The 13,001-nt window shown below is 38.7% G+C and overlaps 1 protein-coding gene across 10 annotated transcripts in view; it reads right to left on the bottom strand.

Annotated features, from left to right (window-relative positions):
- The window catches only part of FN1 (fibronectin 1), a 67,687-nt gene that overhangs the window by 44,629 nt on the left and 10,057 nt on the right, over positions 1-13,001 (bottom strand). For all 10 annotated transcript variants that reach the window (XM_035007213.1, XM_035007214.1, XM_035007215.1 and 7 more), the window contains exons 8-13: positions 12,089-12,268; positions 11,285-11,461; positions 9,995-10,147; positions 8,169-8,297; positions 7,003-7,146; positions 1,794-1,915 (exon numbers count right to left, since the gene is read on the bottom strand). In XM_035007213.1, the coding sequence (XP_034863104.1) occupies positions 1,794-1,915; positions 7,003-7,146; positions 8,169-8,297; positions 9,995-10,147; positions 11,285-11,461; positions 12,089-12,268 (905 nt within the window). The remainder of the gene's footprint in view (positions 1-1,793; positions 1,916-7,002; positions 7,147-8,168; positions 8,298-9,994; positions 10,148-11,284; positions 11,462-12,088; positions 12,269-13,001) is intronic.

The following is a 13,001-nucleotide window of genomic DNA, read 5'->3' as shown; positions in this document are numbered from 1 at the left end:
TGGCTGAAGGCTCATTCTTGGATATGAATTACCCCATCAAAAGCAGTTCCCAACTTTGGGCAAGACTGAAAAAGAATGTGATTTTGGTTTATTTAATCTTTGATTCCAGTTTACATTTTCACATCCTGTCCAACTTCATTAACATGTCATGGATCACAAAACTCATTGCAATAAAATGTGTGGAAAAGAAACGGCCTTACTTCAAACAAGATGAGATCCTTTTAAGTGTAAATATTCTAAACTAAGTCAAAATACATTTTTAATGCCCAGTGAGTTTTTTAAATTATCCAATCAACCAGTTCCTCAATAATTCAAATACTCAAGTGTCCATTTATATTTTTGAAATCAATGAAACGGATCCTTGTATATCTTAAATTTAAATTTTAACTCAAATACCCTGAAAAAAAAAACATTGCAATTAATCATGACAATTAGCTCAGATTTAATGATAAATCTTTCATTCAATGTGAACTTTTCTAGACAATTAGCTATCAGAAAAAACAAACTCTCAGGTAACATCCATTGAGGAAAAACCTGAAAATTCTTAATTGTTGAAAATCTCAAAGAAATTCATCACTGCAGCTTCTTTGAAGATTTCCCAATTCAATGTACATTTTATACCTCTCTGTAAGTGTCCCAAATTACAGAGACCTCACATAACACTTCAGAGTTAGCTTTAAAGTAAATAAAATTGGTGATGAAACAAAATGATGAGAGACAAGGAGGTATCTGAGGGGACAATATAGTGATCTCATTGACTAACATCTACTAGATACAAAGTTCTGGAAATGGCTACTCCACATACTATGGACAAGAGTACTGAGTATACTACCAAAAAAAAAAAAAAAAAAAAGATTTCACAGCTTGAATTTTTCCCCAAGAGTTAACTGCATTAGTAAGTCAAAAGTTTTTATTTATTTATTTATTTATTCATTCGTTCATTCATTTATTCATTCATTTATTTATTATAAGAGACAGACAGAGTAGGCGCAGGTGGGGAGGCACGGAGGAGAGGGAGAACCAGGCTCCCCGCTGATCAGGGAACTGATGCTGAACAGAACCCTGGGATCAGGACCCGAGCTGAAGGCAGATGCTCAACTGACTGAGCCACCCAGGCACCCCCTCATTTTGCTTTTAATTGCTAGAATTTAATAGCTATGGCTAAGAGTGGGCATTTTTGTCCTGTGTTTAAAATAGTGTTTCTCAAGTTATGAGTCATGAATTTTGGAGGTATAGCAGACAGGTTTGAAGGGTAAGAAAAACTAAAGCTTACTAGACCAATATGATTTCTGTATGATTTCTTCAATTTCTAGATGGTTCTTGTTAGAAAATCACAAGGTTCACTTTTTAAACAAACCATCACTCCTCTGTATTCTTCCCTTGCACCATCTTTTCCCCTTCTATCTAAATAACTTCAAAGGATCAAAAATAATGTTTTAAGAAGTACTCCCTTCAAAAGTGAACCCAAAGAGCTAAAGATTAATTTTTCAATCATGGAAATGATGCCAATCATTGTTTTCCTCTGATAGAGTTGCAAGACATATAAAACCTTTAGATTCTCTTCCCATATTGGGGAAGAATTGTTTCAGGCATTATCATTTCTAAGTCCTTGTTAAGAAGATTTTCTAAATAACAAATCTTTCTAAATCCTTCTAAATACCAAAAAAGCTAAATCTGTATGTCAAGTCACGGATAGTTAATCATATTTATTGGCTCAAAAGCTGGAAAAAAAAATGTTTAGAATGTGTTAATTTCAGTAGTCTCAGTGTGCAGTTTCTGAGCGGGATACTCACAGGCTTCCATCTGAGAATGTACTTGGAAATGTGAGATGGTTCTGGGGCATTCCACTGGATGGGGTGAGAATTGGGTTGACTGGGGGTCTCAGTGATGATTACTTGGACGGGACCAGTTGTGCCTGAAAATGAAAATGTGAGATTCGGTGATCTTGGGTACTCACTTACTTCAGCTTAAAATTTAGTGCACATGGATGGCCATCATTAAAAGACAGTTTTACTTATCAGTAAATGTGAGTAGAGTAAAAAAAAAAATTCTTGGATTACTTTTTTACATCCTCACCCTGGAAATCAACACAACAAAATCCTTTCTTAGTCAATAGATCACTGTCCATCACATGAGAAATGCAAATAGAACTTGTTTATAGCAAATAAAATGTGAAAAATGCCTCTCAGTTTGCTTTCCTCTCCATTTTCAAAGTAAGAATTTTGAGAAAATTGTGAAACTACTCTAAGCCAAATAAAGTGACACAGAACCCAAACTCTATTTATTTATCATACTATAAGCTTCTTTAAAGCAAATTCTCATTTGTGAAGGCTTTCATCAAGAATGCATCTACCCACTAAGAAGGAAACATTCCAAAGGCTATATGACATGATATAAAGCACACATATTTCTAAGTGGGGTAGAATCCTTAATGAATAATTACAGACTCAGTTTTATTTCTTTTTTTTTTAAGTTTTATTTAAGTAATCTCTATATCCAACGTGGGGCTCGAACTCATGACCCCAAGATCAAGAGTTGCATGCTCATTTGACTGAGCCAGACAGATGCCCCAAGACTCAGTTTTATTTCTTATCAGCCTAAGCATCCTATTAGTTAGGGGGAAAGTTTTAGTTTTAGTTTTACTCGATAAGTATACCCTAAAATCCTACTACTGAGTGCTCAAATTATTAAGAGGTCAAACTTTTTTTTTTCCAAAAGCAGTTTCCAACTGAAATGGCATTTTAAAGTATATACTAAATTCAGTATTTCCACATCTCGATATGTATGACTGTTTCCAACAAAATTCAAAGCCTGGTTTTGGTTCTTCTTCTTCTTCTTTTTCTTTTTTTTTTAAGAAAAAAACATATAAGGTAAGTAGAATTAATTTCTTAATAGTGTAGACTCCATTTAGGATAATAATGAAATAGCTAGAGAATTTAAGCTTGAAGAACAGAACACCATCTTTTTCCTAAACACTGTCTTTTTTTATGATGCCAATCAGTGTTCTACTTATTAGAAATAAAGTTCCTTGTCATAACCTTTCCAAGAATTTCTAACTGCCACTCTATCAAAAAAAAGCAACGTTTTGCAAGTTTCATAAAGCATTTCACTTGTTAACAGATTTAAGTTTTCTGAAAGCTCTTAGGGAAAAAAAATAGTGATTTTCAAACTTAATTATTTTTTTTTTAAGATTTGTATTTATTTATTTGACAGAGAGAGACACAGTGAGAGAGGGAACACAAGCAGGGGGGAGGGAGAGGGAGAGGGAGAAGCAGGCTTCCCACAGAGCAGGAGCCCAATGCGGGGCTTGATCCCAGGACCCTGGGATCATGACCTGAGCCGAAGGCAGACGCTTAACGACTGAGCCACCCAGGCGCCCCTCAAACTTAATTATTATCTTTGCTGTTCAATTCTCTTTGAAAACAAAGTATTCTATGGCAGAACAAATACAAAACTTGCATATCTTTGTAGACTCAAAAGTTTTGGGAATAATTCAAAGACTAACAACTATTCTCTGAATCTTAATTTCATTTAATGCACGTATTTCTAAGCCACCTGAACACCAAAATCCATGCATAAAATTCTCAGTTTTCCATTCTAAAATAGTGTATATTTCACAGAACATGGTAGGATGTTTGTTTTAATCAACTGGCAGAAGTTAATTTCATGTCACTTTTTAAATTACGCCTTCTGTTTATAAAGATCCTCACAAATATAAATAAGCGTACTTAAATTTATTTAATTTAATAAATTTAAATAAATAAGACAAATAATGAAGCAAAATGTCAGAGATGTGACTTCTGTGAACATCAGTAAATACAGGAATATCACGTCCTTAAATTATTCACAATAATTGGTGTAAGGCTGTTTAAATATCGATCCTCTAAAGAAGTCCTACTATAATTTCCTTAAGTAAGGAGACACCTGATACGTATTTTACTTAGTTTGGCAATCATGATTTTGAAGGAAGAAAAAAAGTTTATGATGCCACAGAATGTACAACAGCGAGAGTGATCCTTAATGTAAACCATAGACTTTGGGTGAAAACGGGGCGATGCAGATTTCTCGGTTGTAACAAATGCGCCACTCCGGTGGGGGGTGTCCGTAATAGGGGAGGCTGTGCATGTGTGGGGGCAAGGGCTATATGGGAAAGCTCTGTACCTTTCAATTTTACTGGGAACCTAAAACTGCTCTAAAAAAAACCAGCTTTTAATTAAAAGCAAAAGTTTATGATGGTAAAATGTCTATTAAGTTTCACTGCTCACCTTTAACCCTAATCATGTTCCTGGGTCCATGAGGAGGAGGTGGGAAAAGGAAAATGCGACTCAGTGGTTTGTACCTCCGTGACGGAGCAAAACTACAGAAGTTTCTTTTCTTTCTAAAACTTCAAGCACTGGTCCGAAATTGTAGGTTTTGAAATTTACGCTTGCACCATAGCCCACCCTTAAGGAGGCTGCACTGAATGGCAGTGTGGATTTCATGCATTTAGTATATTTTTGTTCAGAAAGAAAAGAGACCAGACCGTGTCCATCATTTGTGAGGTCAACTAAATTCTGATTACCACTCTACCTTAATCTACATATGATCTGAAAACAGGAAATATGAAAATTCTGACATCATTTACGTCAGTTGAATTTGATAAAACTAAAATTAACCTAACTGGTATATACTAGCAATTACCATTGTAAAAACTTGACTCCCTCTCTTATTCAATCTGATCAGGCTAACCATAAGACAGTTAAGTAAAAATATGACACGATGTGTATGCTTTTAAAAATCAGCTTAAGGGCCCCTGGGTGGCTCAGTTGGTTGGGCGACTGCCTTCGGCTCAGGTCATGATCCTGGAGTCCCTGGATGGAGTCCCGCATCGGGCTCCCTGCTCTGCAGGGAGTCTGCTTCTCCCTCTGACCCTCCCCCCTCTCATGTACTCGCTCTCTCTCATTGTCTCTCTCTCAAATAAATAAATGAAATCTTAAAAAAAAAATCAGTTTAAAATAAGGCAGAAATGAATCATTTCTAGTAACGATGACCCTGGGGAAGTTAAATATTTATGAGTTTGCAACTCAGTCCTTTTTTCTCTATTTTATTTGCTGAGATCTGTGCTTTCCTAGCTGTTTATTGACAAACCAAATGCCTCTTATCTTCTGTTAGTTTGAACAACTCCACCAAATCCTCTCTGTAGAAGGAGCCAACAGGGCAAGGCTCCGAGACAGTCTGCTGGTCATCTGTGGCTCCTTTATTCTTCCCACACTCATAAAGCCCCGTGTGCTAGGCATGAACCCTTGAGCAAACCAGGCACAGAGATAAGCGCCCAACCTCGTACTGAGGGCAAACACCAATCCCCTCTCTAAATCCCCTCCTCCATGTTCAATGGGCATTCCTCTGACCCTTTTTAAAAAGTAGGAGCAAAGTCAACTTGTAAAACTCCAAAGCAGAAGGCTCCCTTCCTTTCCATTTGGATTTCACCCTTGTCACGTCCACCAAAATGCTTCCAGTGAGTTGCTTCGTGAACAGGCTCATTTTAAAAGAGTGAGAAAAAAATTTCTCTCTAAATTGGAGGACGATTTTTGACAAACTGCCACACCAATAACAATCCTAAACATAGAAACTAGAGAGTGTTTCTTTAAAAGTTTCTATCCTTTAATTGCCTCATTAAAGAAGAAAACCAATTATATAATTTCTGAACTTCAGGTTTTTCTGCAGTCAGATTTTTAAAAAAATTATTAAACAACAACAAAAATTATTTTAAGTGATTCTTACCTCCAAATCTGCCATGAAATACAATTTAAGAGCCAGGTTAATTTGTGCTGTGAGCCTGTTTAAGGCAAGGTCAACTTCGACAGCCCTGACAGCGACTGAGGGTTAGGGAGAGGTAGGTTTCTTCCAAGTTTGTGGAAAGGGTGTATCTGGGTGGTTAGTACTTAGGATCAGAGATCTGTTAGATGGTGAGTGCTAGAAGGAACCTTAAAGGCAATCAGCTTTAATCTCCCCATTTTACAAATGAGAAAATGATGAGTGGAGTTTGACATGGATCTCTTTCACCACACATACAGCCGGGACCCATGTCTTTGGCAAATTCTACCTTTGGCCAAATTGTTCCATACCTGGTTCTCCACGGTAGTGAATCTCTTACTACACTATGGAGGTATTTAGTTTACTTAATCTTAATTTCTGTCAGAGACAGGTTCTGACGTTCTGAAAACTTGTTTTTGTTTCTGAATGCTGGCCATGTTTCAAGTCTAAAGTTAACAGAGGTCTAGGAGGATTTGCACCTCTGTAGTTGCTCAAGAAACTGGTACCTAAAGATGAGAGCTTCATAATTCACCATGTCTTATCATAATTAAATTTTTAAAAATTGTTTTTTTTCCTAAAATGAGTTAATCACACCTACAGCTAGGCATTATGTCTTGTGACCTTAGAAAAAAAGAAAACCCCATCAATAAACATTTGGGAGTATTTGAACTGCGTGGGCAGAAAATTGACCAAATTGCTCAACTCTTGACCCAGAATACTTTGTTCTAGACTCCAACTGATCAAACAAATGAAAATTTGGACACAAAGAGGCCCTGGCTGAAATGTTGAGTGAACACACGTACCCTACATTGTATTCCATGACATCCCTGTATGCAACCTCTCTGTCGAGAGTCACGACATAAAGTCCCAACGCTTCGCTCCCAGCGTAGCTCACTGCACGGTTTCTATTCCCATGTGCAGACAGGAGATCAAATTAGCCTGAGTGTTTTAACCTAATGGAATGCTCTGCAGTGTTCAGAAACAAACTTACACACAGGCACATTTTCCCAGCCTGGCACATCTTGTACTTGACTGGGGAGGAAAGAAAATCATTTGAGTCAAAAATCTGATTCTTAGATCATGATCAGAGAAAAAGATGGCAAAGAGAGAGGAAGCTGATGCAGGGATCAGAGAATTAAAAGCAATGATGCCACCCCGTTTTTGCAACTCAGGTGGAAGTGGTCGGTTTGCATTACCCCAGCTACTTACCTGGATAAGTCTGCAATGGCTGGCAATGCCACTCCCCAATGCCACGGCCATAGCAGTAACATTGGTACCTGACGCCATGCACATACTTCTCCCACGAGTCTCCAATTTGATAAAATGTCCGGGTTTCTGAATCCTGGCATTGGTCTGAAATAGATACAAAGTGAAAGAAGCAGCACTAAACATGGAGAGCTACAAACCGAATTTCAGCATCTCCAGCAAGTGAGCAAGGAGCATACGTTCTTAGTTTCAATGGAAACTTGCAACTATCCTTACAAGTATACGCGTTTACACAGTATTTTGTTCCTATCTTTTACCTTACGGGACAACTGGCAGTAAATAGCGGTAAACAAGTGCCCACTGGAAGAAATGTTTAGTCTTCTAAAAAGACAGCAGTTCTAAATAAAAATTTTATGATTTAGATTTCAGGACATACTGACATTTTGAATATCAAGTTGAGAAACTAAATCAGATATTTTATTTTGCCTACATTATAATGCAACTGATTTACCATTTGAATAGTGAGGACAAAATAACACTTTATATACCTCTTTAAACATTGGAGGGCTTAATTTTACATGTAAATGGATGAACTAGATTTTAATCTAGTTAATACTTGCTGAGCAGTTTCTGAAAAGACCTCTCAGGCTTTGATCATCTCAGGTCAAACAAACTCATCTGACCAGTTTGGTTTCTTAGTGAGCAACAGGTCTCTTTTAGTAAAGGAATATTAAGGGATTACCTTAAAGCTGGCCTGCAGCTCTGTTAAGGCTCGACCTTCCCTATTTGCTTAGATCTATCAAAAAGGGCAGCCAAGAAAAATAAAGTATTTGGAAGGAGGTATTTAATGGCATGAGCATCTGCACAGTCAGCAAAGAAAGGTTCTCTTTCATAACATGGACTCTCTTTATAATTCAGAACCAAAGAACTGATTCCATTCCATTAAAATAAATCTGAATGGGTTACCAAACTCAGTAATAGATGACTACCAATATCAAGTTGATATACTGGGTCATGATTAGAGAAAAGATTTTACAAAGCTCTCTACAAACCACTGATCAAAGTCTGGAGTCAAATTCAATGATGTAATATGAAATAGCTCTCCTTATCTGAAGCTCGTTAACTAGTCCCAGCATCCAAAACCATCTAGAGACATGAGGGCTAATTACCAATGGGATCGCACTTCCATCTGCCCCGGCCCTGACCAAAGCAGGTACAATTCAGCATGTGTCCCTCTTCATGACGCTTGTGGAATGTGTCATTCACGTTGTAGGTGATGTCGTCAACAATGCACTGATCTGTTTAGGAACCAGTGGGAAGGTGGAGAGCTTTTTTAAGTTTCACGATGAAATTAAAAAATGCCATGCTTTTCTTTTTCTTTTTTTTTTTTTAACATTTATTTATTTGAGAGAGAGAGAGAGAGAGCATATGCAAGCTGGGGGAGGGGTAGAGGGAGAGAGAGAATCTCAAGCAGATTCCACGATGACAAGGAGCTCGAATTTACGACCCTGAGATCATGACCCAAGCTGAAATTAAGAGCAGGATGCCTAACCAACTGAGCTCCCAGGTGCCCCCAAAATACCATGCTTTTCTTTTTTTTTTTAATACCATGCTTTTCAAAGCATACAGTTTTTTCCACTAAATTATCAACACCTCCCACTAAAAGAACTTTTCTACGAGCATAGAATTAATACTTTTTCAAAGCTTGGTCAGGAATACAATTTTTGGAAAAAATAATTCTCTCTTTCTTAAACTCTTTCTTATAAACTTAAATATCAGAGGTCAAAGTACATACAACTACAGAATGTGGTAAAATATGCCTTCCTGTGGAAAGGCAATTTTTGAACAAATGTGTGTTTTACTTTTGGAAAAGTTCTTGCTTAGTTGATAATGTCCTTCAGGTCTCTGCTTGCTCTGAGAAATAGGGATGAAGATCAAACATACTTATGGAGCACCCAGCAGGGCGTGATGGTCTGATCATTTGTGAAATTAAAAAGAAAATTAGGCCAACTCTGTTCCTAACTCTCTGTCAGATCCTGAGAAAATGACTTTCCCCCTTTGGGTCTCTCAGCTTCTTCATCTGGAAAGTGAAGAGTTGGTCTGTATGTCTTTCTAGGATTCCTTTCAATTCTGCAACGTCATATGGAATTATTATTACTGGAGTGAGTTACCCACAAAAGGAGAATAAGTTCAGGACAATGTCAACATACCAGTTACATGAACTATTTATTAGCTCAGAGTTCTACCTAAATCTTAGTTTTCAAATCAAAGAAACAGAAGTACTAAAATGGTTTTAATGAATCGCCGTCCCTATATTAAATACTAGGATCCAAAGGAAAAAAATTGCACTGAGCAAAAGAAATAGGTCTCTCTATCACCTTCAGTTTGGATCTGCAAGGGTCTGATTGTAGAACAGCAAAGTCTCAGGGCACCTGGGTGGCCCAGTCGGTTAAGCGTCTGCCTTTGGCTCAGGTCATGATCTCAGGGTTCTGGGATAGAGCCCCTTGCCAGGCTCCCTGCTCCGCGGGGAGTCTGCTTCTTCCTCTCCTTCTGCCCCTCCCCCCACTTGTGTGCACGCCCTCTCTCTCTCTTTCTTGAGAAATAAATAAATAAAATAAAAAATAAATAAATAAAATCTTTTTAAAAAAACAGCAAAGTCTCTTTTCCTTACAGAAATTATCCAGTCTTTTCTAGACTCTAATGGCCTAACTAAAAGCTAAAAGGACCAGATGATTGCGTTCTAGCCTTTGGGGTCATCTTCTCAGCTCAGCGTAAGTACTCACATCATGGGAATGCTTCAGAATTTTAGAACTGCTCTGCCAGCTTTTCTTCACTGGCTGCCTAACCTAAGAAGCTCATCATGCACAGGAGACTCATGGCGTGGCATTGCATACTTGCTCTCCTGCTTTTGGTAAAGTACAAGTTTTCACCTACAAACTTGGTCCTCTCTGCACTCTTGTTCCTATCAAATGTTCTCATTAATGAGCAAGCATACCTCGGAGTTGGGAGTAGGCAACACAAGTCCATTCTCCACGACCATTCCCAACGCATGTGCACCTCATCATGTGGCCCATATCGTGCTGTTTGTCCCACTGATCTCCAATGCGATACATGACCCCTTCGTTGGTTGTACAGATTTCTTCGTGGGCTGTAGGGAAATGGATGGAGAAATGATCACAAGGTCTAAAAACATATGCAGTATTATCCGTCCAGCTTGGTTATCCTAAGAACTCTCACTTGGGAAGCAGTCTGGCGTGCCTCAAAGACGTCTCAGTGCTGCTCTGGGCATATGTAGAGTTTCGAGTCCCAGAGAGAGCAAACCTAGTCCAAAGGTGAAGCATGTTGTGGGGATTCATTGCAGGAAGGGTGGGGGGATGTTAAACCATGATAATACCTACACATTCACACAACAGGTCTGCATTGTTCTAGAAGACTGATGTTGATGACTGCCCCATAACTTTTTCTACTTCCAATCTATTCTATCCCAAAGGGAAACTATGTGTTTGGGTAGAGAATTGCAAGCAAAAGCATGGTTTTCTTCTAAATCCAACAATCTCTTTTGTTGAAAGAAATGAAAGTGAATATAAGTAGTGTTCTTGGGTTTCATTGCCTTATACGAACAGTTGACGATAGTGCGTGGTTCTTGGTTCTATAAAGAGAAGATCAAATGTAATCTACGGGGTTCTTGAAATTTGAAAACAAAAGGTATTGGCTCCCCTTTCACCATGCATACTAACTAGATCCCCCTTGAAGCCAGAAAAGGTCCCATGCTTGTCAGAAAACATAGAGTTTGGGCCATTTTGGTATTTCATAAGTGAGACAGTTTATTCTAGTTGAACCACAGTTATGTGTAAATATTGTAGGTCTGTGACTACAGTAGTTACACATGAAATGTGCTAAGCAGCCCAGTTGTCTGCTCCTTACAAATGACAAACCTGTGAAAAATTGGCCTTTCCAAATGTTTTAAAAAGTATTTTTAATGTATTTATATATTTTTGGACATTAAATTATATCAAAACAATCTTATAATAACATAAATAATTATATACTATATATAATAGATATATACTATATATTATTATATATATACTATATAATATATAATTATATATACTATATAATAATATATATACTTACACAGATGTGTAAGTATATCTTATGTAAGTATATCTTATGAAGTTTTGTGCTGTCTGAAAATTAAGACTGAATGGGTGAACTGGGAGTAAAGTGGACACTATTCTTCTGTCTTACTCCATAAATGGGTGTCTACAGGGCTCCATCTTACCAGCCATGGGGCAGAATCCAAACTTCTGGTCAGCGTCGTAGTTCGGCGTGGTTCCACACCACTTCATGTTGTCCCTCCTGCCCTCAGAAGTACAGTCCGTGTAGTTGTGGTTGTTGTACAGGAAGGGGAAGTGACATAAGGCACCATTGGAATTCCCACCTCGAGTCTGAACCAAAACTGCCCAGAAGAGGACACAAATAGGAAGACAAACATGACCACAGAGCTTGGTGGCGCACAGTGGGGCATAACTACAGGGAGGTTCCGAGTGAGCCGGGTTTCTGGAGCTAATTCACAGGAAGTCTACCCCCGAATAAAGAATGCCTGATCATAGAGCTGCAAGCTTCCTTAGCGTATTCACCTTCACCTTCAAAATAGATTTAAATCCAATTTCACTCTCATTTTCCCAGCCAAAAGAGAAAAGACCGAATGGTTGCTTTGAAAAAGACATAGTTTTCACCAGAAGAGCAGCAAAAGCTCTCCGGCGTCCATCCTGTGTATTCTTGAGCCCTGTGGGATTGCCTGTGGACTTTAACATACCTGTATATTTAACCACATCATAATCCCAACTGTGTCAAAAATAATGGAACTGGAGGGCTTTCCCCTTGGTGTCATTTCCCAAGGGGACTGGGAAACACGGAAGGATCTTCAGCGGTTAAGTTAGCTTCACATCTCTGAGGTCCAGATTGAACAAAAGTGCTACTTCTTCGGCAGCCTCCAGATGGAATGGCTAGAAGGCTGGCCGATGAAAACCGGGATGAGAAATGGCTTTTTCTCACTGTTGCATTTTCCCCTGGGGACACTCACCGGTGTGGTCTGTACAGAAGGAATACTTCTGGTCTTGCTCGTAATTGGAGGTGGTGCTGCACCATAGATGGCCGTCCTGTCGCCCTTCGGTGGTGCAGGAGTAGAAAGTTCTGCCGTTGTAGGTGAACGGTAGGACACACGGCTCCCCGTTGGAATTGCCACCGTAAGTCTGGGTGATGGCTACAAGCACAAGCCAAAAGGGTCTCGGTAAATAGGGCTGCATTTCTCTCCCACCAGTGGCGGCTTCTTTCTAGCTTAATTGAGATGGAAGCATGTGCCCTCGAGCTGCTAGTAGAGATCACCACCGCGTTAATATCGGTCAAAATGTGTTGCTCAGGAAACCTATCCTTTGCGCCTAGAGGGATACCTGGGTTCTTTTGCCCGTGTCCTTTGTTGCCACCGCTGCTGCCATGCCTCAGTTTCCCCATTTGTAAAGGTATATCAATAGCGGTTCATTAAGAATGCTGCTCAAGGTATACTGGAGGGATGTAGACAACTCTGTTGGTGCCTTAATAATTAACACATGAGGCTATTCTCGGGGAAAAGTCAAGTGTACTGATTGTTACTGTTATCGTTACTACAGCGTTGTAGCCCAGAGGAAATGCTTTAGGTTGTTGAGAGGTTTACACCACGAAGCTCCAGAAATTGGCGATTTATAGTCTAAGGTATGGTTGATTTGCTACTCAGAAGGCAACCCTCTTGTAACAACAGTTTAGACAAATAAAGATAATACATAGCAGTTGAATTCCCACTACAGGAAAAAAATATACATAGATTAAAAAGATTAGAAGAAAATATATGAAATGCCAACCCTGTTTGTTATCACAGGGTGGAAAGATTATAAGCTTTTCTGGTTTGTTTTGTTGTTTCTTTCTTTCTTTCTTTCTTTCTTTCTTTCTTTCTTTCTTTCTTT

Source organism: Mirounga leonina, unplaced genomic scaffold (genome assembly GCF_011800145.1).
Source record: "Mirounga leonina isolate KUSES-001 unplaced genomic scaffold, KU_Mleo_1.0 Mir_151, whole genome shotgun sequence".
NCBI lineage: Eukaryota > Metazoa > Chordata > Mammalia > Carnivora > Phocidae > Mirounga > Mirounga leonina.
This window is presented reverse-complemented; position numbering and strand designations above follow the sequence as displayed.